The 27,577-nt window shown below is 39.8% G+C and overlaps 1 protein-coding gene across 1 annotated transcript; it reads right to left on the reverse strand.

The window, feature by feature from the left end:
- lancl2 (LanC lantibiotic synthetase component C-like 2 (bacterial)) lies at positions 1-27,577 on the reverse strand. Its single transcript, XM_069667763.1, has 10 exons — positions 27,314-27,577; positions 26,127-26,336; positions 20,843-20,960; positions 20,541-20,748; positions 19,480-19,627; positions 11,642-11,788; positions 7,835-8,017; positions 4,996-5,172; positions 4,639-4,711; positions 1-2,851 (listed from the first exon to the last, which is right to left on the reverse strand). The coding sequence occupies exons 2-10, from the start codon at positions 26,289-26,291 to the stop codon at positions 2,775-2,777; spliced, it is 1,296 nt and encodes a 431-aa protein (XP_069523864.1). The 5' UTR covers positions 26,292-26,336; positions 27,314-27,577; the 3' UTR covers positions 1-2,774.

Raw genomic sequence — 27,577 nt, forward strand, 5'->3', positions numbered from 1 at the left:
TAGCGGTTCAGTTGCTCTATTTATTATTACATTCCAACAATATCAAACCTTGAATTCATTATAATGACTGAATAGGCGAAAAGCAGGTTAAAAAGAACAAAGAAAAGGTCTGACTTTTCACTGCAGCTGCTGTCACTGAAGCTCAGGAGTTTAATGAGGAAAAACACACACACATTCATATTTTCACACCAATTAGGCCGACAGCAAATCAAATTCACCGACAGAGACAAAACAGTCCTCACCACTGGGATCAGGATACAGATCGCCACCTAACACATTAGGACCACTGAAACAGGACACACTCTGACAGATGAACACAAACATTTCTACATGTGACATCATCCTCATGCAAAGACTTCATGACAGATCTCTGCAGGAGAATTAGGCATTTGTGTGCATTCATGTGCTGTTTACAGGAAATACTGTTCACATTTACATCAAATGATTTCAACTCCATGTTTGTACCTCTCAGACTATCATGTCCACCAGCAAAGCTCAGAGTTGTGTTCAAGCTCTGCCTCAAAGTGTTGTATGGAGCTGTAATAGGATAAAACTTTGTCAAGGGCCTGAATAGTCAGATTTAGTCTGCTGAAAAAGGATTATTACTTCAGGTAATTTACAAGTACTTGAAACATCTCAAATTCAATTTTATAGTTATGAACTCTGTCAATAAAGTGCTTAAAATTCCCAAGTCCCAATGCTAACAACAATTTGGCATAACAGGTGTGATGTTGTTCATTTTTATTAATATATGTATATTGTTATTACATGCTTAAATGATTGGTTTATATTTCTTTGCTGCAGTTGTTTTATGGCTTTTTATTTCAATTAATTCCATTTCTGATCAACTCATGAATGCACACAAGACAGATGCCTGATTTCATGGCGGTTTGTACATCACAGCAGTAGTACATTAAATGTTAAATGTAACCAAAGTCTGTAAGTGAAGTGAAAGTGTAACATTTGTGAAGTCAAAGATGATACACAGCATATGTGGTGGTATAATGTAAGGCCATTACAAACACCTGTGCTCATTAGCTGACAAAATTGGACATTGAAAAAAAGAAAAATCCAGGCCTTTTCCCCCTCCATCCCCAAATTATATAAAGCAGCATGTGCCACATAATATTTCAAATTCAAATCCATGTTTGGCAATCCCCAACTGAAATTTGTATTTTTAAAATGTATTGATATCTAACTAAAAGCCAGTGCATGCTGCTGGATGCAAGCTAACAAGCTAACTTGGACTGGCTTCAGCAGAAATGCTATCAACGCTAAAGGAGGATTTTTTTTTCCTTGGAGCAGAAGGACCACATTTAAAATCCTTTTTAGCAAAATACTTAACTTCAAATAATTAGACACTTGTCACATTGTGGGGAATAAGAACTCTTTAAACAAAGGCAGCGTGCAGTTAATCGCTTCGTCCGACACCTACCCCCTGCCAGCGGTTTCAGGCCTTAAAGATAACTATATAGAAATAATCAATCTTGTCGCTGATGGTCTGGTTTGCTTTTGTTGGTCATATAGAGTAATGAGAATTAATTTCAGCCTTTTTCTTAACATGCGAAAAACTCCTCACAGGAGCTTTAAGTAACTCAAATTGCTGGCTAGCTAATTAAGCTAATTAGGAAGCTAACTACTTTAGTTTTTGGCTTCAGGGACTGAGCTGTTTATTTCTTTTTTAATAAATTGTTTAAAATTGTACATGTTTGTTGTATATTTTTCCAAAGAAAACTGTAGTATCTGTCGCATTGGTTCTGACTTGTGCACATAGTCAGAAACTGTCTTAAGATAATGCTTTATTGATCCCCAGGGGGGAAATTCAGGTCACCAAAAATAAATTAGCCTTCTATGCCATTTGCTGTGATAAAAGGGCACAAAGTTTATATTATGACAGTCTGCTCTCTCAAAATTAAAAACAAAATCTATATTAACATTATATACCATTACACAAAAAATAAAGAGAAATAAAATAAGGTTTCTGTAAGCTTGACAAGTCTGGTGATCATAAAAACACTGAGTTAATTTTGAAATAAAAGACAACAGAGAACTTCCCCACCATGTGACGAATGCCTGGAGAACTGAAACATCACACCTACAAGTACAGGGAGAGGAAAGCACTACATTGACGGAACATGAGGCACCAAGAGCCAATTACAGTGAGCATGCAGAGGCATAGAAATACCAAAACAGCTTAAGTTCACTTCACGCACACGCACACACATACACACGCTCACAAACATCCACACACACCCTCGTTCTTGGCCTAGGTGCTACAATATTAAAGGCTGAGGGCGTTGAGTGTGTTCTTCTGTGTCCAAGCCAGCAGGCAATACATTGTATAGGTGAGGAGGAGACACCGGGTCCATGTCTTCACTCTGACTCTCTGGAGGATGACGGGGGACCTCCAAGCTGAAGGACTCTCAAGGTTTGACAGTCTTCCTCCTCCTGTGCTCCACAGGATGTAAGGTCCATATTCAAGAGCAGAAACATCCATTAACAACATCCAACGACTGCTTTTTTTTTCACTGGATCGACAACATTCAACTTGTCGTTTTGTCCTAATATAATTTTCCCTTCATCTCTTTTCTATATAATTTAATAAACCAAGCCATATGGTTTCTCCAACAAACAATTGCACTCATCCTGTTCGGTTCAAGCCTGATTTAGGCTGATCTTAATAAGCAAGGTTGAACACTGCATCACAAATGGATCCTTTTCCTAAATAGTAGCCTCGTCCCCGTTTATCATCCTCAGTCCCATCTGTTGGCAGGTCAAAGTTCAAACGCAGGGAAACAGGAAGCTTCAGGCTGTGCTATTTCCGATAGGTAGTAGATGGCTCCTGCCATACCTGAGGGGACAAACACATCAGTTATAGCAAGATATAGATTTCACTGTCCATCTCAATTCAGCATTTTTACATGGAAGCGATTTTCCTCTGAAGTCGCGCTTAGTGTGGGAAGCTCAAATGATGTCATGGAAAGGATAATGTCATGCTGCTGTGTTCCAGATGTCAAAATCCATCTGGCCATATGTTGCAACATGCAACTTAAAAACAGCAACATTATCCTTCTGAGAACAGCATTTGAGCTTTCCATCTGTGACATAACAGGTGCATAGATGCCATTTGAATAGTGTCTATTGTCAAGTTCTAGGTTTGTAGTATTCTGTCCTCTTAAAGACCAGCTCCAGTTATGTTTTAAGACAAAATATATAGCCGATTAAATGCTCTGCTTGAAATAATAAATTGTGTCTGGTATGTTTTTTCTGCAAAGTATGTTTAATTACCTCGTAAAAATCCTGCCAAGGCATCTCCTCCTTCTCCCTCATTAAAAATTCCTGAATCTGCATAGTCCCTGCCCTCTATGCACATTTCCAACCGCCCCCTCCATCTCACACATATAGTTCACCTTCGACTCTGCCCATCAAACTCAGAAAAGCTAAATGCTTGTATTGATTTTTCTATTTTACTGCGCTACACAATGGCAAGTGGTAATAGAAGGGGAATTCAGCCATACAAGTTTGAAGCTGAGAGCGATTCAGAAGAAGAGGGGCAAATTGGACAGGGTCGCATTCAAGTGGACATATCAGAATGGTATGATTTTAATGTATCGCTCTCTAACTTGTTACAACATAACCGCTAGAACCGCAACAGCGCGACTACGTTATCAGTCAGTTAGTAATGTGTTGCTCAGTCAGTAGTGAGTTTGCAAAAATTACGATGACGGTTACAGCTGGCTCGCAGAAGTGGTTGCCATAGGTTGCACATAATCATATGCATAGCGTCACATTCACGGGATTGGATCCTTAGGTTTGTGACGTCTCAAACCTGCCAATCTGAAAACGTGTTGTTCAGACTGTCCTTGGTCCACTGCAGTTTAAAAGCAGACCAGCCATGGAGATGACTGATGAGTTTACAAGGTTAAAAACTTGATTTTCACTGGAGGGGGTCTTTAAGGAACTGGTGACATTAGGCAATAAAAACCACTGCAAAAAAAACACTTCACTGATTATAAAGCAATCAAACAGATATTTTGAGTAAGAGCAATGATATTGCATAAGGGAACATTTAAGAACACGAAAACAGTTAAAAAGCCTGTTTCACTAGATACACATTTGCTGGTCTAAACCTTGTCATCCTTAGTGGTTTTGAATCAACATAAGTCAGCTAATAAAAACACTATTCTTTAATACAACACCATTCAGTCTTCCAATTTGCAAGGGTCTAGTTGGTTCATATGTAAGCAGTTCTTCCAAGTATTCTCTAAAAGAACTTATTCTGATGATGCTACTAGTTTTTTGCAAACGCCTGCTTATATGGATCATCAGAGTTTAAAAGGCATGAGTAGACTGTGTTGTCTGTGCTTTCTACTCAAAGGAACTTTTCTGCTTTGTTGTGCTTCCAGCCTTGCCTTTTAATTGTTCCACAACAGCTTAGTGAAAGGCCACTCCAACTTTGCATGAACAGAATTACACAGGATGTTGTATAATTGGCCATTAAAGGAAGAAGACAGGCTGTTTGCAACGCAAAATGAAGGCCGGCCATAACATTGATTTGTTTGTTCTCGTAATGAACCAAAATGTCAAAGCAGTTCTTTTTTCAATATTAGGAAAAGTTGATTCATAAATATTTGATACCTTCAAAAAGAGAATAGGGTCTGTCTGGGATGCGACAGCCGTGGGTACCATAGTCCAAACACCACTCAGCAAACTGGAGGAAGATAATTACATTTTAATAGACGTTCATGCAATATTCATTCATACATGATTGCGAAAAGGAAAAAGAAGTTCTACATCAAATAATCACCTGATTAAATCATTGCATAAACCGTTCTATATTCCTCTTTAAAAAGTAACATTTAAAGAGACAAATACATCTGTCATTCCTTTTGTTACTGTCCATAAACAAATGGGTGATGTCATGAGTGTTAAGTCAAGTATCATTAAGCTTGTTAAGTTGTACTCCTCCAAAAGTAGGCTGACCCTTGTTCTTACCTTGCACGCTCGGTACAGGTATTTCTTCTCCTGGGTGAGCTTGTACAGGGACAGGAAGGCGTAGCCGTTGCCGGCAGTGCCGTGGCAGATACCGTATCCTTTTCTGAGCAGGCCTCGCTGCCATATGACCTCAGCACAATCTGTAGCCTCTTTTAAGTACTTCTCCTCTTTAAACACCTGAGGAGACACAGACCTAGCAAAGTAAATAGTCATACCTGGGACAAAGGAGGAGCTCACAAAAACCAGACCGGTCAAGTTAAACTGGAAACACTTGCAATTCTATTTTCAGAAAAGACATTGAGTTGTTTCTCAGCATCTTAAGAAATGTCAACAATAAGTGCTTTATATTAGTACTGAATGTCAGCACTAAATGCTGTTACAAATCAATAGCTTTGGAAAAAAAAACAACAACCAGCAGGAGTCCTAATACGAGAATCATTTAAGCGGAACAATGTTGAAACATCTTCCTGATAGGCTGCTTGGTGTCTTGCATCTTTCCCTGGAGAGCAGGTAAGAGTTGAGCCAACATAAAGGACGAGACGTTCCCACATGCCCAGACCTCATTAGACGGTAATGAATCCAATCGAGAGTACAGCGATGCTACTACATTTCATAACAGCTGGCAGATGACCTGTCAGACATGCATGAAGCTAATGAGACAAACTGAGACACAGTGTGAACAAAATGGAAATCTGACGGTTTGTCTGATTAGGTGTGATTATAGAAGTCAGCATCGCATTGCAGAGCGAAGGTCCCAGGCGGCTTAGACAGGAAGCAGCACTTTTTTAAAAGCAGTAGCTGTTAATGGAGCTGCTGTGTCATGTAACTCATGTATGTCAACGTGGTCATTAAATGGAGTCTGTCTGATTGTAATCATGTTATTAATTTAGTTATTAAAAGCTCATTTGTAGTCAGGTTCCTCACCCCATCAAGTGATTGACCTGCTGTTTCCAACATGGTACACTACATTTTCACGGCCCTGTAACCATCAATACATTTATTTGTTATATCAAGCTACTTTTTTATCTTTTCATCCTTTGTTTTATCAAAAATACCAAAAATAATTTTTAGTTTAAACAGCTTTCATGCAAAATATGCTGTTTTTGTGTGTTTTAACCAGGTTTTAAGAAAACATGCTTTCTGTTGGCATTTAAGGATGCATGAATACATATCAAAGACCAATGAGAGGATGAAAGGAAATAGAATGACCCCTCACTGACCTGTTTTAACATTTCATGTGACCTTTAAGGTCATCAAATGAATGTCATGGCTGGTATATTGACAAGCTCTATGTTGCATAGCAACGAGAGTGATCGCTTTTAGCATCTTCCTTTAGTTCTACTGATTCTAAAAGGTACACTTGTATAGGAGAAAATTACCTGCTTTTACGGATTTTAGCTATGCAATCAATTTTCTATTATTCTAATGTGTTTTTGAATCATGTTCGATTTGTTTTAAAAATGTTATACATATTTTAATTGAATTATTTTTCGGAGCCTCTCCTTCCTCCTGAAACGAACACGCCGTTTTGCCATTCAAAGGTCAGACCTTAGCCACGATTGGCTGACAGTATTTGAAGTAACAGTGTAGCCCCTCCCCTATGTGTGCAATCCCACCTGGAGGAGCGGCCACACTGGACCGTCACTCCAAAGATGTAGAAAACACGGCTGCTCTAGGATAAATTCCTTATATGTACGAGCAAGAATCGCCTGGAGGTATCAGAATGGTAAGCATAAATCTTGACAACGACTTGACTACAAGCTTGTGCAAAAAGGCAGTTGGAGGTGAATGACGGTGAATGACGATTGGTCGATTTCAGCGAAAGCAAGGTTCTATGTAGAAACCTGCAGCTGTTCTGAACGGCCCATTTCAGACGCGACCTTTTTAAACATGTCATTCTGGAAAAACACGGAATTATGCAGTTTTCACTTTTTCACTATGAACAATAAACACCCAAAAATGTGAAACCCATGCAAAATTTAAGAATATCCAGTCAAAAGATATGGCCCCTTTAACACTGAACAATAGCAATGGAATTGTATTTAAAGAGTTACAGTAAATCAGCGATTGCAGTGATTGAAATAATCATCTTTCTTAAACCAAACCCCTCCTACAACCTCCAGCTTACTGTAAGTCAATGTTTGGCTGTAGATTAAAGTGACAGCAGACACTGCAGCTGCAACAGCTGACCAGAAATGGCCGCTAACAAAATGCATGCAGCGATTAAAATGCTCCTCCTGCGACAACAAATGGAAGATGTGTTTTTGTGTTCTGTTAAGTGATAAGCAATCGTGTCTCCCATTGTGCTTTGTTCTCTGTGTGGTGCCAAAGAGCCTCTGTATTAGGGAGAGGAATGTGAATGCCAAAATCGCAGCACATTATCTGCCAAGTGGCTCCCTAATGGGCCAAGGAAAGAAAAAATGAGCCTTCAATGCATTACTGCAGAATGCGTGTGTATGTGTGTATGCACAGAAAGGCTTTTAACCAGCTGGTGTTAAATCTGGAGGAGAGTATTCATGTCCTGTCTACATCACAAGTCCATCAGTGACAAGTTTAAAAGCATTTTTAATGAAAAAATGATGCACTTTTACAATTCTTCACTTGTAAATGGCCGCATAATATACATATACATTATGTGACATGACATACTGTCCATGCAGTGCAGAGCTGTGCCACAAGGTGCCAGTGTTGTTCATGTTTTATTATTATCCTTTTTACATAAACAGGTTGGTTGGGTGGTTGCATAAGGCAAGAGCCTTCACATCTGGTCAGTTCAGACAGTTACTGGTGATTAACTGCTGTCACACCAAGCAGACAAAACAGAATAAACCAGTCTCACCTTATGAGCCATGATGAGCATGTGGATGACACCAGGGGCTCCGTGGCACCAGTGAACCAGCCGGTCGCTCTCGTTGCTCAGGGATGATGGGAAGTTTCCTGAACGAAACTTCTTGTGGCGGACGTAGTCGATGCAGGGACGGACGAGCTCTGACAGCATGTCTGGAGGGACCTTTGCTGCTGGCTGGAGCGACACAGGAAAAAGGAACTTAGCAACGTAACACAGAAATATGATTGTGCTCTGAGTTACACTCTCTTATAAAGGCAAATAAACTATCAGCAGTGGTTGGTCCAAACAAACAATTATCTTGTCTGTTGCTAATTAGCAGAGAAGAAAAACAATGTAAAAAAGGAGGGGGGACACAACTAGTGCACTTCTGTAGACGTGATGCCTCTGAGTGGAGAAACATATTAATGAGCTCAACTTTGTGTCCTAACTTCCAGGAAGAAAATGGAATTCATTAACTCATAATCAGCACAAACTGAAGTGGTAAGGATTAATTATTTCTGTTTAAGTGTGTCCTGTGTGTCAGTGAGAAAAGTACGAGGATGTACCGCGGACACAATGAAGCGCATGCTTTTCATGAGTTGTTAACTTTCTGCTGACTGAGTTACAGTAGTCAGCAGAAAGTGTCCAGATAAGCTCAGGTTCATGTATAGTAGTTCTGAAAAGTGTACTGTCTTCCCTGCATGAATGAAGCTCTTTTATGTAGTGCCTCACAACCATTCTTAACTACTCCGTTAGTTAGCAGCTAGGAGCCAGGCTAAAGCCCATTAAATAAGCCAAGAAAACGATGTTGTTTGTGTTTATCTGGGATAATTCCCTGTACTTTTTCTTTTAATCGCAATAAATATCGCAGAACAAGTGTGTTTTTATGTCCATATAAACAATCAGCAACCATACATGTTATTTGGGAGTTTTACGTGTATTTCCTAACAAAACAAAACCCCCTCCTACTTTTACCACACTTGGTTCAGAGACTCAGACACCCCTATGTAAAAGTAGAGATAGTTCAGCTGCTGTTGTGTTATTAATACTGTCTGTCATCTACCATTTCTAACGGTATTCAAATGTATGGGTATCAGAATAAGAATCAGAAATACTTTATTAATCCCCAGTGACTTTTTGAAACGAAAAGCTCACGTCTCCTACCTGTCAGCACACACAGCCTGTGCGCTGCAGGTGTAGCCGCTACAAGTAAACACTCCGCGGCACATCCGTTCCGTAAACAGTCAGTTTATGTAGCAACAGCATTAACCAGCACCGGAAAGAAGTGTCGCAGATAATACATTCACTTATAAACCACCTCGTGTAACGGCGCCTCTGCCTCAATCATCCATCCATCACCAGAGCACAGAGTGATCTGGTGATGAGCTGCACTAATGACGGACTATTCCTGAAGATAAGTCATGGGAAATGAGAAACTGGGGAGTTTTCGTTTTGCACTGAGCATTAACAAAAAAGCAGCTTGATGCGTTCCACTTAATTTGCCTCACTATCGCACGTCCTGGGAAGTGACTTTTTCACGGGCGCACATCGTAATTGCGATTGTCAAACGATATATCATGCAGCCCTAGGAGGAATGATGTCCTCCTGTGTTGAAATAAACTCAATTAGTTGTTGCTGGTTGTTCTGACACATTTGGAATCGCTACTGCTTTAGTATTGTTGTTAACAGGTGGCTCCTTCATGTGCATGCTTTATAATTCAGAGGCTCATTATTAAGGTTTTGTATTTCTCTACTCTGTAGCACAGTGACAACAATATGCCCTGGAACACAAAGCAGTTTCTGATGAGCTTACTAGTCATCAAGGGAAACCTTAAGTCCGGGTAGGACTAGCTGAAATACCTTAAAAACACAGCACATTCTGCTACCGGTCTGAATGGACTCAACACACACCCTCAGACTGATGAAGACATGAATTATTAATTCCCAGCAAGATGTTCAGTGTGTTAATGAGAACATCTGTGCACAAGAACAGAGACACAGTACAGTCAAGTCTATGGTTTGTATAAACAGCTACTCTTCATTTCCCATATCTCAAACTATTCAATTCAGATGTATAGAGAAAAACACAAACAAATTTAAATTCACTTTCCCCTTAAAGATAAACCTACTGCATCTTGTTTGGGGTCAAATTTAAAGCCGTTACCGATTTAACTATCAGTGCTTGCAGTGTGTGCAGTGTATAGTAGCAGAGCAGCACAGTGCACACAGACTGAGATATCCAATTCAATTTCATTTGCAGACCACAGTTTGAATCCCACTAAAGAACTGATTTAAGCTGAGCTGCCAACAACACTTGTGTGATGTATAACTGTCAGAGTTAGCAGCTCCTCGGCTGGCTCTCAGCCCAGGACTGTGAGACTTTACACCAGACATCAGACCAACATTACAGCACTGATCTGCTGATTTATGTTCCCTGCTGCACTGTGTACTGGCACCAGTCCAACAGTGAAAAATGTTTCTTTTACCAAATAATGGGGCTGAATCACTGGAGACTTTAATAATTGAACGGGGCTATATGGCTAGCATCTAAGCATCAATACATCTTAAACCCAATTTAACACTTTACCACGCATGAAACAGACTTCTGTTAAGGTGGCCTAAGGGGGAAATGTGGTCCTAATTCTGATAACAAGCCATTATTATTATTATTATAACTTCCAATATATTATTATAGTTACTAAGACCACATTTAAGTCATGTTTTATGTTTGTTTATACAAAGTAAGAAAGTGTTTTGAGTGAAATGAGAGATGCATGTTTGGAACCCATCTGGTGTTTACTGAGACAAAATCATCACAAAGTCCTCATCTTTAGAGGTGGCAAACACAGAACAACCACGTTGGCTCAGGCAAAAAGAGGCTTGTTTACCAAACAAAGTGCCTTAATTCATATTGGCCAACTTTAACATCAAGATAAAAGCTTCATCGTACGGTGTAAGACTGCAGGGCTTTTTAAGCCGCACATATACAGGCAAAAACACTAACTATTAAATGCATCTTCTTCCATCAAGACTACGTATTTCTGTATCGTGATATGGCTGATTATTATTTCTGACCTACATCTGAGTTCAAGTAAAGCTTTAGTTACTTTTTAAACATGCACAAAAAGTTATTTTTGTAATTTTCAGCCGTGATTAGGAAACTACAACGTCACATGAAGACTGGCTGAATTGTGCGTCTGGACAGCCCTTTGCACCCACAGACTTAAAGGGAACAGGCCAGCAGAGTATGCAAGTCTGACAGAGCAGGGAAGGCTGGGCATTTGATTCAGCATGTCTTTGGGGCACAATATCTCTGTTTCAGTGCATGCTGAATCTGGATTATTTATTATCTTGACACAGCTTTGTCCACATAAGGCTAAAACGTTTGGATTTGCATGGAACGTACAGCAAGGTAGGTCTCATTGTCTAATTTCCATTTCATTTTAGATTTCTATTCTGTTTTTGACTCTGCTTCTGATTTTAGATCCTCATTCTGAATCATGGCTAAAATCTGATGCAACGAAAAATAAAATTGTGTTGAACGCAAATAAAAACAAACAAACATCTGATTTCTAAAAATGTTGGCAGTCTTAAAAAAAGATTTTTTTTTTCTCTACCTTATCAGAACTTGATATTTTGTCATGGCAATGGGGGGGCATGCGCAGACCAATTATAACCAACTTAGCGGCTGACCCCAGGGTCTGTAAAAATTTTCACACTCATTGATGTAGGTCTTTTTAACTAGTCATGTATTAAATATTTAAGACCTTGATGAGATCACATCACAACAACTAACCAGTGGACTCTTTAGCCTCTTACCTGCATGAGCATGTAAAAGATACCAGCCAGGCCGTGGGCAGCGCCGATGTACTGCTTCTTGTGCCACTCGTAGAGCAGAGGGCAGCGATCAGTCTTCTTCTGCTCTGCTGACATGGTCTTCCCTGATTCCACAATGGCCGTTACCACCTGAGGATTATAGAGAGAGAGAGAGATGAGTTGCAAAAGGTAAATAAGTGGTTTGACTGAACCCAGAATGTTAGTTCTCCTTCTGGGAACTATGACTAATAAGGGACATTTACCTATAACTTATAATTTGTCCTTATATCTAATATGGACAATCAGAATCAAATCCACTTAACAAATCAAAGCAATTTCAAATTTGGATTTGGACATTAAATTATAGCCAGAGTAAAACTTGATTTAGTTTAGATGTTTTGTTGGTTGTAAATGATAAATGAAGTGTACTTATATAGCGCTTTTCTAGTCTTTGCGACCACTCAAAGCTGCTTTTACACTACATGTCACATTCACCCATTCACACACACATTCATACACTGATGGCAGAGGCTGCTATGTAAAGTGCTCAACTGTCAATCAGTTATCACATTCATACCCGTTAGCTATGCCACCGGGAGCAATTTGGGGTTCAGTGTCTTGGTAGCTGGGGATCGAACCTCCAACCTTCCGATTGAAAGACGACTGACTTTGTCACTGAGTTGTCGTCTGATTAATGTTGTTCATCTGTTGGTCTACACCCTGAAAATGTATATATGCAGCAGAAGCATGCAACACCATCAAGGGCTGATAAATAAGGCCAAGTATAAAGTGGCATTAAGTGCAGTTCCGCAAATGGCCACTTGAGGCAGGCTCCTAAAGTGTCAATCCCCACAGAGCCCTAAATGCAAAACTTTCAGCAGATAATAAGCATGTTTACAGCTGGTAAAAAAACATTTGAAATATTTACAAATTCATACTGTAATGGTGGTGAAAACTACCCAAGTTAAATTAAACTATCCTTAAGACTTTTAATCAAAGTTGGGTGCCTGTTGCTTTCTTTAAGCAAATTGGTTAGTAAGCAATTTGGGAGTAAAATGTAATCCAGACTGAAATCTTTACCATAGCCTTGATCCGTCACCTTTCTGACTGTCATAAGAAATCAGCAGTATTATAGTATTATATAGTGTTCCAGTATAGTCATGTGCTTAGCAGTTGAACACCGTTTTTTGCCTTTTTAAAACGAAGAAAAACATTTCAGTGTGTCCATTTAACTGACACTTCCTTTTATAGAAAAGATCATACTTTGTAAATGCTGCACAGGCAGAAAAAGATCTAACATGCTGTGTTGCACCTAGATTTTCTTCTTTCCCAGTGCAACATGACAACTTCACACTGTGGACAACTTCACAGTGACAACAGCGTGCCTACTACTGTTGCGGTTTTTTCCCCACCTATCACACCTTAAAAAAATTGTTCACATGACTGCAGTGATGAATATTATTATGAAAGAGTCTTTGGAACTGAAATTACTGACACATTTTTATTCACAACTCTTCGAAACTGACAATTTTATGTTATCATGAAGATTTATTTTTATAGATTTTAATAGATAGATTAGTTTATGGCTACTGAATTCTGGTCTTAAGACAGCCACTCACACTTAGCTGCATATATATATATATAGAGTCATGAGTATGACCAAATTGTATAAAAGAAAATCTGGAGGTGCTGTTTTTCCTTGCAGAGTTTTCCGACCATTTGTACTAAACTATTTACAACAGTGGTTAGTTGAGGCAAAAACCTCAATCAAGCCTTTGGGCAGGAATTTGTAATGTCTCATTTTACAGTATATAACACTTGTAATAAATCCTTTCTAAATCAGTAATATAATGTGCTAACAAACTTCAAAGGGTTAGGGTTAGCACTACAAGGCTAGAGATTTTGAATGTTTTTTATCACCCTGAAATAAGTTCAGAGACTGAGTACACGTTTGGAAATGTACTGTAGTGTTGCTCACAATTGTGCAGACACCTCAATAATATTAACTGTATGTTGCAGAGATGGTACAACAGAGAGAATACCTCCTTGAGAGGGTTCTAAGGTCTTGCACAGTGTGGGAACAACCTCTCCACAAGTTCAAGAGAATCTGCTTTCAGCTCAGATTCTGGCAAGTACAAGAGGACATGAACTCCTCTTGATCTGAGCTCAGTTTTCAACACTTTTCTAGCCTATGTTCTCTCTTTCTCTCTCTTTCTTCTGTTATATTTTTTTACCATTTTTACACTGTTTTGTGTGTCTTGGGAGCCATTGGCACTATTATCTTTTGACAATTTAAAGTAACAATCTCAAACTTTTTCATTTAAATAAATGTCTGTTTAGTCACTATCTATCACTGAATGAGGTAACACAATGGTGATTGAGCGTATGGCCCACTGATGAAAGCCTTTGCATTTGCAGTATGCAAAGGCGCCGCCCAGTTAGTGATGCTTTTTCACCCAGCAGTGGTTGGTCTGTCAGACAGTATAGGTGTAGCTAAGTGGCTGCACTTCCGGTTTCTGTAAGCATTGCAAGGAAGCGATAATATACTATGGCTGAAAAAAATAATGAAAAGATCAATGAAAGAAAAAGAAACAAATTTGATGCTCAGATGAAGGCAAACAGTCTAAAAAAGGAAGCGAGGAAAATCAAGATTTAGAACCATGACAAAGGGAGCCAGTCGTACACGTCTGGGTAAAATGGGAAGAGCGCTCTCATGATTGGAGAGCATAGCCAGTGGGAGGCGCTTAAGAGCACAACAATTAACCCCTTTGAGATTAAGGTAGCAAGAAAAAATGTATAGTGCGCAAGAAAGTTAAACACTATGTAAATGAAAATATATCCAAAGTTTAAAAAAAGCTTTATGCTAAAAAGCCTCCACTGACCTTTGAAGTCTGTTTGAAGCTCTCTGAGCCCTACAAACATACATCACTGCCTCCCATTATGTAAAAGCCAATGTGGAAAAAAACAGAAGGCCAAGCAAACCCGAAGAGAAGCAAATTAGCTGAGAAGGTCAACAGCTAAACTCAATAATACTGACGCCAGAGATCAAATCATTTCTTTAGGCACAATATATTCCTTTGCTAAAACATGTAAACGTCTGAACTTTAACCTGCAAAGTTCTGCTACCTGACCCACGACTGTCAAGTCTCAGGTTTAGGGTCTGGTATGAGCCTTTGTGGCACATAAATCGTCTCTTTTTTCTCTGATAGTGAGAATCATCTGCTTCCATGCATGTCATGTATTTGGAGTAGATACAGAATGTCCTGTGTCAGTCAGTAATGAGGGATATAAAGCACAAGTAAAACTTTTGGTCTTGTTTGCTGCCCAATTTTGGCAGCACCAGCTGGGTTCTACTGAATCCGTCTCAGTTTGTCTCAGGTTTAAAAGAGTTGAATGTGACTTTCTAAAAAAGCCTCCAATGCCTTTGCTTGCGACGTGCATTCTTAAAGCCAAAAGAATTGTATTATCTGTGCTGGGGACCCCTAGTAATTTGTAATTATTGCAGAGGTGGCCTGTGATCTTAATCCTTTGCAAATCTGCAATGTCCTTGATTTGTTAAATAACAATTACACTGGAAATTACGAACCATATTTCATCAAGAATAAGCATCATTGTGATTTGTGTTTCCCGATTACTTGTGGAGGCTGTGCTGGCTATTCTAAATGTAAGCTCTGACATCATTTTGTGTGCAAATTCAGAAGGCTTATCTGGGAACAAATTCCCAGAAAGATCAAGCTCAGCCCCGTCAGAAGAGCACATCTTAGTAGATTTTGAGACCGATCACATGCATAGCAGAGTGCAGCAAGGAACATTTATCTATCTTTAAACAAACTTAACAGTTACTATTAATAGCAACATCAGAGAGTGAATGTCACGAGGAGCCTTCATATCATATCTAATGGATAATGTCAGTATAATACTGTCTTAACTTATCCCCTGCAAATATGCCACACACAAAAACAGACCTGGGTTGGGTAATTCCAAATAACAAGAGGTCCTGTGGTAATTCAAGACCTTTGCGTAAAGGGCTTTAGAAGGGCTTTTTTAATTCAGATTTGCTGTAGTTGTAGAGAGGTACTCAGGGATAATGGTGGGCGTTAAACACACAAGGCTACAATATTAAAGTTCACTCCCTTTACTGCGTGGGTTAGGTGGGGGCTACAAATAAACTGGTAACAGTCAAGGATCAACAATGGTATGCTTAAATATGTCAGGTATCACTGCTGACTTTCGGCCCTTAACCAAGTTATTTGAGTTGCTTTAAAATGACCATACAGATGTTTATCCTGCATGTTTATCCTACATTATAAAAGACTGGGAGACTTAATCACACCGAATTCAGCTCTATGATAAAGAGGTTATTCAAGCGTTGGAGTGTAATCGTGTACAGATTAGTTTGAATTCCTAATTGATGATTAAGGACCAGGTAGTGGTGTTTTTTGGTTGGTGGCAGGTCCCTGTGGTCACATTTTAGGGTGGTTTCAAGGATGCTTTTACAAGCTTTACTGTGGATTTCCGTCACCACTGCTGAAAAGCCAGATTGGTTAGATTATATACAGTGTATACATGTGTAGATGTGTGTGGGAGCTGGAGGTTCTGAGTCAGCAGTTTATTCAGTCCCCTTGCAAGATGGAGTGAGTGAAAAAGAAAGGAAAACAGTTCTGCAGCAGCAGCAATACCTCCATCATGACAAAGCAGATTCAAAGCCAGCTTATTCACTTCCACGTCCCCTCACTCCTACACATCTATAGTTATATACTGCCACCTCTGCCTCTCCTTACCTTATTTGACCCTTTTATTTTTCCCAAACTAATTAATATCCTCACAGTATACACGTGAGTGTGGAGGAAAGAAAATTCATCTTCTATGTCTTGTCAAAGCAGGCACCACGAAAGAAACCTGCATATATCTCCTCTTCCTCACTCTCACACACGCACCTCTAAATAAGCAATCCAATAAGCAATCAACTGTCTCTCCAGGAGAGTGAAAATGTAATTTAGGAGGAATTAATCTGTTTGCAGCATAAATGAATCACTGCACACAGAGTGAGGCCTGTGGGATTCGATTAAATGAGCCAAATCTAATTTAAGAGCTGGCCTTCTAATTCCCAAACTATCGAAAGTGTTTAATGTATTCATTTGTACGTGGAGTGGGATGTGTTTTCAAGCAAAAATCTGAAACCGAAGACAGAACCAACAGAAACTCAGGGACTAGGAGTGACTTGAACGTTTGGTTGTCAGTGCTGTCAGTATATGCTGACATAAGCAGTTAATGGAGCCCAGAAACTCGATCAAGTCCTTAACTTGTGTAACAGATACATATGCCACATTCTGATCAGATAGCACACAGTATTGATTATGAACATCATTCTTCTTTTCACAATGATGCTGTGTTTCTCAGGCTTTTCTAACATGGACTAAACAATGATTTGTGCTGAATAAATTCTAATGTGTCTTGTATAAATTATCAACTCAACAACTATCATATGGTATTTCCTAATTTAGCACAGTCATGAACTAAACTTTTAAATAGACATGCAGTATTAATGCACTGTGTGATGCAGTCGGCACAATCTGTCCTTGCTCTTGCAATTTTAAATGTTGTATTATTTTAGCTGTGCAGGGTTTCAATCTTTCAGACCTCCACAAACAGCACTAAAAATCATCACATTATTAACTATATATACATATCTCTAAATGATGGCAATCTTCGTCAAGAGACCAAACTGAGGAGCAATTAGCTGTGATGTGTAAGGCCACTGTTGGAATGGTGTGTGCAGTATTTCAGTTACGTTGGATGTTTAAATGGCTTTTTCATCAATATGTGAATTACTGTATTTCTTTGTAAACATAAATGTAAAAGTCATTGTTTTCAACAATTTTCCTGCTCTAGAAAATGTATTAAACAGCCTGTATCAATTTGATATTAAATTACATAACATTGTAACGGATTTTGTCCATATCGACTAGTCTACCCCGACCACCACTGAGTCTGAATTTGTGGTACAGAAGAAAAAAAATGTACTTACTGCTATTCCCTACTGCTATAGAGGATGAACCCTCTCCATTTTGGACACTTGGTACTTTTATCTAGTACCACCTTTTTATAGTGATAATCTCAAAGATTTTCATTTAAATAAATGTCTGTTAAGTCACTATCTATCGCCAAATGACGTAACACAATGGTGATTGAGCCTATGGCCCACTGATGGAAACCTTTGCATTTGCAGACAGGGTGTCGATGGCGACTTTCAGTTAGTGACGTGTTTTCCATCATCCAGCAGTGGTTGGTTATGCGATATCTGGTGCCACGAAAGGGAACGAAACTGAGATCTTTGATATTACTATAAGCACATTCCTGTTGACTATGGCAATTTTTTTTTACAGATCTTCCACAGTCCAGTGCAGAAATTAAATCGACAAGATACGTGATCTAAAAACCTACTAGATTAGCATTGAAGATTGAATGATGAAGATTGAATGATTATTGAAGGGGCATTAAGGTATTTTTAAACCAGGGCCCTATTTACATATTTTGGGGTTAAAACTACTAAAAGGCTAGCAGACGTGAAACAGGCTGTATTGGCTGCTATTGTATTCTTCTGATCAATGGTCGATCAATGTATGTTCACAAAAAGTGCTTGATTTTCTATTGACAGAATGAGATTGTCAATTTAAGTGTCTCACAACATTACCTAAAGAGATGTGTGTAGAGTAAGATGCTTTGTTGAAACCAGAAAGAGCCCTTACATTGCTGTCTTCAAAGCCACCAGAACTTTTGTAATTTCAGCATTTGACCGTGGTAAACTTATATAATAGTCTGCTACATAAATGTTAGCTTGGCCTTTCTTCAAAAAAACACAGACTCACTTTTAATTTCCCTTACTCTTTTTGAGCTGGCATACACTGGAGATAAAGTATCTAGCTGCAACCCAAACTACAGTCAATCTGCTGTTGGAACAACACAAACTACTCAAAAACATAACCATCAGCTTTCTATACTGCAAGCTGTCAATCAGAGAGGACAAACTAAAGCTCAAAACCAACCAAGCAGAAAACTTTGTGTAATATCCTGAACACACGCACGCGCACGCACACGCACACACACACACACACACACACACACACACACACACAGCAGTGCAGCGCTGCAGGAAACTGGAGCTTTAAGGCTTCACATTTTTATTCCTTCGTTAGTCATAATAATACCTCCATCCAACACTTCCGCGTCTGTGAGCCCACTGCTGCTGCCTACTCTCTCAGCCCTTCTGTCCCAGTGTGTTATGGTGTTTGCGCGCCTGTGTGCGGATATGTGTGTGTGTACAGTAAAAGCGTTTTGGCCTGGCACTTTACCAAAGGCGACAGCTGGTCCTGCTGTTTCTGCAGTGCGTGTACGTGCTTAAATAAATAATCAAAATAGAGTGTGGAAGGATTAATATCCCCAGTGTGTGGGTGGGAGGGGGGTTGAGTGGGTGTGTCTGAGTCCTCTGCACCATGGTACAAGTCCACTTTTGTCCCAACGCAATCTCTAAAATAATAGCAACCATTTGGGGGAGTTTATACATATCTGAATGGATAGGATAGAGGGTGCTGTATTCTGTAGAGATTTTAAAGCCCAATGAGGCAGATTTTCATTTTTGATTTTAGGCTATAAAAATAAAACTGAAATGGAAACTTAACTTGAAAATGAGTCTTGTATTCTGCTTGACAAGAATGCACTGTAATGGAGATTTGGGTCCGAAATGAGAGTCCTAATCCAGATATGCAATATGCTCTTGCATTACAACATCAGTGGTTAAGTCAAAGCTTGCATCAAACAGCATGCCCATGTGAGTGTCTCACCTTTGTAATGGTTTCCTCGTCCACAGTGTCAGCTCCTATCTCTTTGTTGATGTAGAGCAGAGCATAAAGGTAGCCGGCCCGGCCATACAGCAGCTCGTCTGGCATCTCAGAGTCTGGACTCAGCACTGCCCGCTGCAGCTGGAGGAGCCTGACAGACGCACATTCACTCTGGTGTTAGTTTAGCAATCACTGATTGGTTTGAGGTTACCATTAAAGACACAGCAATACAGTAGAAAGATAAGAACTCAAAAGATAAGAACACTTGGGCAGTCCCGAACAAGTATGATATAATATTTTTCTTTTTTTATTACAAAACAAATCTCATAAAAGGACAAACAGGGAATGTATCCTCCTCCTAACAAGCACTGTGTGTGCATTCAACGTGTGCATCCTCTGTGCCACAGAGCTCTATTGTTGTCCAAAAGTTATTAAAATCACATCAGTGAGTCACACTGTTGCATTGGATGGCATGTTCCTTCCTTTCAATCGCCAAACACACAGTAGTTTATTGTCACTCAATCCCACATACACCCTCCTGTCGCCCTAAATTTTCATAAAACACCAAATGTGGATTAATCCGCCGTCTGTTAAAAGGTTCATGCATGTACTGTTTTATTTTTTTAAAGATTTTTAGAAGGCTCATGCAATGTTTCGGAATATTTCAGACTTCAGCAGGATACGATGTGCTACTGGCAGACACAGAGAGGTTAGGAAAGTCTGAGTCTCACGAGAGACAGACACATTATTTGTTTTGGCAATAAAGAATAGAATATAGCCAGCCTCATACTTTAAAGTCTTGGTCAGTATATTCCTCCAGGGGTATGAGGATTAACAGGTCAATATCTTTAAACCATTACAAGAGTCTGAGAAACGGCTAGAAAACATCCAAAGACCAGACAAAAATTTAGGGTGGAATTCATCAATCACTAAAACTGCTGTAAAACCAATAAACTTGGGGTATCAAAAAAATGCTATTAGCTACAAAAACTTGCATTAAAGACAAAAAGGCAACTTGCTGAAAGGTCACATTCATACCAACATCCACAGATTGAGTCTCTCACCTGGACAAACAGTCTTTGCTGTCAGCCGTGTTGTTCAGTTTGTGGTGGACCACTGCACCCACTGCCAGTGGCCCCGCATCACCACACAGGAACGTCACTTTGCGGCCATTTAGGATCCTCATGGTCCTCTTAACATAGTCCAGTGCCCTCTGCAGGTGGGGGGCCTCTTGGGACACCCGGTGCAGCTGGAGGTACAGCAATGCAATGCCTGTGGTGAAGACGGAACAAAGGTATTGATCTTTTACTCAGCCTGAAACACTGAATTTAAATTTCATCACAGTTTTACAGTGCTGAGGACAGACCTGTCCAGCCGGTGTAAGTGGAGAAGTCATGAGGGTCGGCTGTCTTCAGGCCCTCCTCCATCTGCAGGAGAAGATCTTTGATTTTATTCTGGACCTTCTTCTGGAAGGCTCCGCTCACCTGGGGAGGAGAGTGAGAGTTAAAGAGGAGAGAGAAAGAGAGAGAGAGAGAGAGTGAAAGAGAGAGAGAGAAGCATTTTTAAACCTCAGCCAGCTTCTCAAACGGAAATTATTGCTTTAATTAGTCAATATGAACTGTGAAAATTTGGGATTGTGAATTTTAGAGCTTGTGTCACTTGACGGTAACATGGGCGCAACGCTGCAGCTGTCATTTGTAATGTTGGCAGGATGATGATGATACAAAATCTGTAGTAGGAGTCTGGTTTTCAGTTAATGTGTTCCCGTTATTACCGCAACCTACTACCGGTGCTGGTTAACGCTGTGGCCATATGAACGGACCGTGTTTTGCACCAATGATTACATTAGTTTCTTTAAAAATCTTTTATTCTCTGCTAAGACATGTTCCCTTACATTGACAATACAGCAAGAAGAGCTAGAATCATATTTTGATAGAGGACCCCTTTTCATTTTGTAATAGAATACCAATAAAAAAATTACCATGACACAAATTTTAGGTCATATTGCCCACCCCTAAATCAACCTTCTAAAACCCACGAGAAACATGCTCCTAATAACACGTAGTTGTCCTCGTGAATGCTTCTTTGTTGTTTTTCATTACGATCTCAAAATATACTTATCTGTTGTAAGACATCTGTTGCATACATCTTTGAAGAATTCTTTGTGCAAAAGTGTCATGTAGGCTACTACTGCGTTGCTCTGTTTATTAAATGGGAAAGTACATTTAAAAAAATGTAGTCCCTAAAATTAATAAATAATCAAGATTAATAATAATGATCTCAATTATGATCAAAATAATTGTGATTATTATTTTGGCCATAATCGTGCAGCCTTCATATTATGAGTGACAAAGTGTTCAGTGAACCCATGACCTGCAGGTCTACATTTTATTTGGTAAAGTCAGATGTCATCAACCCCCTTAAAGTGTGTCCTTTCTATCACATAGTTGCAGCAGTGAGCCTAATCATTTTTTAGATATCAGGCATTCGGTTATGACCCAGACTCCTCATCATCATGGCTCATTTCAGGAAACACAGTATGTTAATTAGGTTGTAATCCACCCGGCTCAGGGCTCTATTTACCCTTTAAAGATGTAACAGCATAGGTCAGACTGTGCTTCAAAGCCTGGTTCGGTCGTGCATATGGAGTTAATTAATTCTCTACAGGCTCCATTCACATTCAGCCTCCAGTGTGAACTGTATGAAAGGAGGAGGTGGGGAGCCTCCTGGTTCAAAGCTGCAGTGATTTTACAGAGTGTCTTACACCAGCCACCTCTTCAAACACACACAGATGGGAATCTGGGAGTTCACAAGGAATGCCGGAGCTATTTGTTGGACTTAAGGCCCGTTTACTCGCAGCCACTGGCCTGATAAATTAACAAGAACCACTTAGAGAATAGGTTTCACAGCTTCAGCCAATCTGTTCTGCTGCTGGTGAAAGTCAGTCATGTAAACACTTTTTTTTCACAAGCAGGAACCAGAACCATTTTTCTCCATGTACAGTTATACAAGGTTGGGTAAACTAAAAGAGGCCTGAAACTAACAATTATTGTCACTAATTGGGATCTGCCATTTGTCCAAAACCCTATATCAAGATAAACGATATTTTTTATATCTCAATAACGATATATATCACGATATATCATGTTTTCTGGTCATTTAACAAATAATTAGTCTCCATGAAATAAACACAAGGTAAAGCCTATTTTTGGAAAATCCTGTGTGAATTGAATACTTGACAAATAAAAAGTACTGAGGTTCCATTTTCACTTGGGCTGAGCCCGAGTCCTGTTCTGCACATTAATGTTAATGTTAATAAACAGCGCCTCCCTCTATGGTTTGCTCCAGGTACACTCCAACATGCAACTAGAACGTAAAGCGTTGTCAAAATGACGAAAAAGCAGTTCAACTGCTGGTTTGGTGACATCATGACAGAGACGATATAGAAAAACACATACGATAGACATTTAGATATTGTTTTTAACAAGATCTATTGTCATATTGCTCAGTCCTATCAGTAATCACTTGACATTAATCAAACCTGATGATAACAGCAGCAGCTCTCCCTGACAATTCTTGCATCTGGCAAATGGAAAACCATCAAACACACAGGTTGGTCCTTTTCCATCACATTCAAAGTCCACATAATCTCCGTCTTGCTGCCTTGTCCCCTCTGCTTTGCTGTGTTTTTTGAAGAATGTTAGAAGAGTGAATACTGAACAGTGTTTTTACAGGAAATGCAGTGAAGCGAGGCCGAGGCTAATCGGCCTCAATGCATCCTGGAAGATGTAGGCACTGTCAGCAAAGCCTTACAGCAGAACTCAGCTTTGTTAGTCAGTATAGCATGTAGGCCTAATGAGGTGTATACCACTGCAACTGACCACATTAACTATCAACAGCATTTTGGTGGTAGCATTTTGCCTGACCATTTTGTATTGTTTTCTCTGCTGAACACTGACATCGATAAACATGCAGTCCATTAGTCTGTTCTAGTTTGTGTTCTGCTCAGAAAATCTATTCTCCAGCCCAGTCCAACCAGAACAGACAGTCGTAAAGGCCAAAACTAAAAGAGCCTGACCATAGACTGCCCTCCTCTGTCCTCATACAGGGAGGATTATGACCACTTCAGTCTGATCTCTCTGCTCTGAGTCACTGCTGCAGTCATCCATGGATGGAGGGATCAATAGTGGAGGAAAGAGAACAAAGCAGAAGCAAAATGACAGGCAGGATTGTTTCACAAGAATGGATGTGACTGTTCAGCATAACAACGGTATATTCAGAAAGCCAAGGAGGAGAATGAGAGAGTACAACGAAATGAAAGCACTGCCTGCAGCTCTACACAACACAGTACTATACACAGTTCATGCAATACACTACTAGTTATTTGCGCTATTGAGGTTATTTCAAATACTGTATACACAATACTTACTATTGCTTTGTTTTTCTTATTACCTTAAAGTTGTTTAGTGAAGAATACAAAGGCATGTTCAGACAGACAAAAGCACCTCATGACAAAAAATGAAACACTCGTTCATTTGAAGGGAAATGCTGCTCTAATAAAGCAGGCAAGCCTGCTGGATCCTTTTCCATTATCTTATTGGCATCTGAGGCAACATGCCCCACCAACACACAGCCCATTGTGTTGTTTTAGCTATGAGCTAAATAACAAGAAACAAAGAAAGGCACAAAGCATTGTGGGATAGACAATGTAATTTGGCTGTAAACTCTTTAGTCATCAGCAGCTCAGCTTACATGCCTTTGTTGTTTGTTTTTTCTTGTGCATATAGCATCACCTGGTGAGCTGTAAGGAAGGCATGAAAAATACATTTAATCCAATATCGTGACGGAGGCTCTATGTGTCTCAGTGACTGCAAGAACCTTACGCCCAAAATCACACCTGGAAACACCAGGTGGTATCTAACAACCAGCAGTCATGTACACTGAGTCAAGCAAAGCACAAAGGCAGCACAGTGTGCAAAGTTGAGCTTAGTTAGCACTAAACCCAGTGGTGATCAGCACAGCTTGAACTGTGTGGTGTCTGAAAAGGCCCTTCCTGAGTCAAAGAAAATACTGGTCATGTTATCCTTGTCCAAATCCTTGTCCATTTTCACTGTAGCGTAGTGTTGTAGCTAGTTTGCAATACAAGCTGTACTGTACTTCTCTTGGGCCACCAATTAGGCTATGTCAAATGACAGCACTGGTGGCAGGAAGAACAACAGATTTTTCAGCTCACCCCAGAGACATGGGGAACATTGGCAACAACTGCATGCACTTTACTTTATTCCTAACTTAGATCGATAAAGGTACGGCTAAATCATTTTCCTTCATACTCATTTGGAAAAAAATATTATTTTGTAGAGCCGTTTGAATTATTAATCAGGTTGCAAACGATCTGTGGAGCTGTGTAATAAAAAATAAGAACCAAAGTTATTTAGGTTAGTGAGATTTTTCAAATACTATGTCTATAGAGTTCACCTTGTTGTGTATAGCGCTTACCTCGTTGCTTTTTATAAACACCTCCAAGAGAAATGCAATAACTTAACATTTCACAAGCACCACAGACTATATCCTATAAAATGACCATACATTTCAATTCAACAGTATGAACAAACCTCCCTGAGGTTAAAGGGCCAGTTCGTCAATTTTCAACCTCAGTCCTATCATGCTATTCTGGGGAGCTAATGCCATTAGGGTAGGGGTAAAAATCCAGTTTCACTCAGTGCCTTTGGAGGACCCTATCCACATATCCAATGGGCACTGGAAAATCTCCGCCAGACTATGTAAAACGCTTTATATGGCGGAGGCCAGGGAGCTTGCTACAACTACACTTCCTCAATCTAGGACTCCGCCTCCGAGAAAGGGCGTCTATTCCGTCCTCATGTCTCGTTTAAATTGTCAGGTTTGAAATGTAGACAGCAGACAGAGATTTTTTATACGATCCACAGGTATGTTTTTCGGATTCTGTACTGCTCTGAGTCATTGCCTGCAGCAATCAATGTCCTTGACTGGAAAACGGTAGTATTTCACTCCAGTGTCTCTTTTCCTCTTGCTTTCCTTGCACTCTGGCGTTGGCAGGTGGACACCGTGATGCCCTGTTTTTGTTTTGTTTGTAGATATATTTGGTAGAACCCTATCTTTTCCAGGGGCGGATTGCTCCTTTAAAGCTGGGATTCATCGCAGGACTGGGGGCTCACAATGCTGCGTTTACGTTCATGTCAAAGTCGTCATAAGCGCAGGTGTCATGTATGTTATAAGCATGGTACACAACAATAAAAGAATAAACATAACGTAACGTTTGCTTTCAGTGTTTCCAAACCAGCTATTTAGCCATGTTGTATTAGGTGAATACACACACTGATATGATATGTTTACGTTCTGCAACTTTAACTGGCAACATGAAAGTTCACGATGGATTTCTCATCAGTAAACAGTACAACCAATGCCCTCAATGTTTTAGTGTAGCATGAATGTTGCTCGGCTCGGTTAAATTGCCCTACTTGCACAAATAAACTCAAATAAAACATTACAGATATATTCACGTCAAATAGTGTCAAGTAACTACGACATAAGTCGAATTCTGGGCCACGCTAGCTCCACTTTTAGCATGCAAGCAAATGTTAATAAAATGCTGCAAAAGCAAAACATCTCACCTTTCCTTCGGCATCAAAAGGCTCATTGAAATCTACGTCTGCTCCCGAGTTGGAGGTGAGGACTCCTTGGTCCCAGTCGGAGTATGGGTTTGAAAAAGACCGCTCCTCCATCTCTGCCTCTGTAGCCGAGATCAGCTTCAGTCGCTTGGACATGTTATCTCCCATCGCTACGGCGGCTCGGCAGGGATAAAAATCCTCAGGCACAGTCGTCTACGGCCATAATAGTGGAAATAAGAAATCGCGTTTCAGAACAATACACGTATACATTAAAACCAAACCAAAGCTAAATGAATTAATACTTTGAGATGAAAGAAAAGAATGGAACATAAACAAGCAATATTTTGAGATGTTTAAAGTCTGTAGCAATGCATAGGCATATTTTCATAGGCATATCCAACTGATAAACGAAACTAACAAAAGAATATGTAAGAACAAATTATTTTAAAATAATTTCAAACATGTTCAGAAAAAAAATAAAGGCTTCAAGTATAATAACTATTTTTTAAGCTAAAGAGTCGTATAGCAGCAATATGCAACACTGACACAATTAACTTTTATTTTAAAGCCAATATAATTAATACAGCTTTTGTAGGCTTATGGCACTATTTTAAATTTCACAGTTTGAAGTGCAGTTTTTTTTAATGTAATCTCGTTTTTTCCTGGGTATTTATTTGAATAGAAAAAAATCGAATTTAGCCAATAAATGGTTTAGGTTGTGATTTACATATTTGGTCTAAATACGGAGGTAGCCTACTTAGGCTACCAAATCCGGAAAGAAAAAGTTTGCTTGGATGAAACTTTTCAACAAATTTTAAACAGCTAAGGATTATAAATCTTACTGAGGGATTACGTTTAACACCTGATGTTAAAAACTTCAGCTAATGAATGTCACCTTGAGTAGGCTACGCTTTCCACATAGGCCCCGGCAATGGTAAATATGAAATAAAAAATTATGCAAATCATGTTTTTATTCAATCCCAAATTGCTGAATTTTTAACACCTCCTTTGTTTGGTGGTTTCAAAAGAGCAAAATGTGAAGGTAAAGCCAGAACAGTGAATGGCAGATGGAAATATCTCAATGAAAATAGAGAACAATTGTTGCTGCACAGTGACTGTTGGATCATTGTGTTAGCAGCCAGAGCTACAACACTGCAGGTAATAACAGGTGGAGCCGGAATCGGGCTTACCACAGGCAGTATGATCAGCAGGCTTTCCGAGCAGCAGGCTGAATGGTCCCCGGTGTCTTTAGAGCTTGTTTGTCTGTGCTTGATCCTGGTCGGTGGTTGCAGCAGCCTCCAGCCTCCCAGCAGCGTCTCTCAGCATCCCCGCCAGTGTCCAGCCTCTCCTGTTCCCCGGTGAATGGAAAGTGGAAGCCGCAGTTAGAGCATGCAGGCGGTACAGTCAGCCATGTGTCACCGCATCACTGTGTTTCAGTCTCTCCCTCCTCTGCA

This window comes from Semicossyphus pulcher, unplaced genomic scaffold (assembly GCF_022749685.1).
Source record: "Semicossyphus pulcher isolate SPU_LCO1_2020_fin unplaced genomic scaffold, fSemPul1.0.p SCAF_18, whole genome shotgun sequence".
Taxonomy (NCBI): domain Eukaryota; kingdom Metazoa; phylum Chordata; class Actinopteri; order Labriformes; family Labridae; genus Semicossyphus; species Semicossyphus pulcher.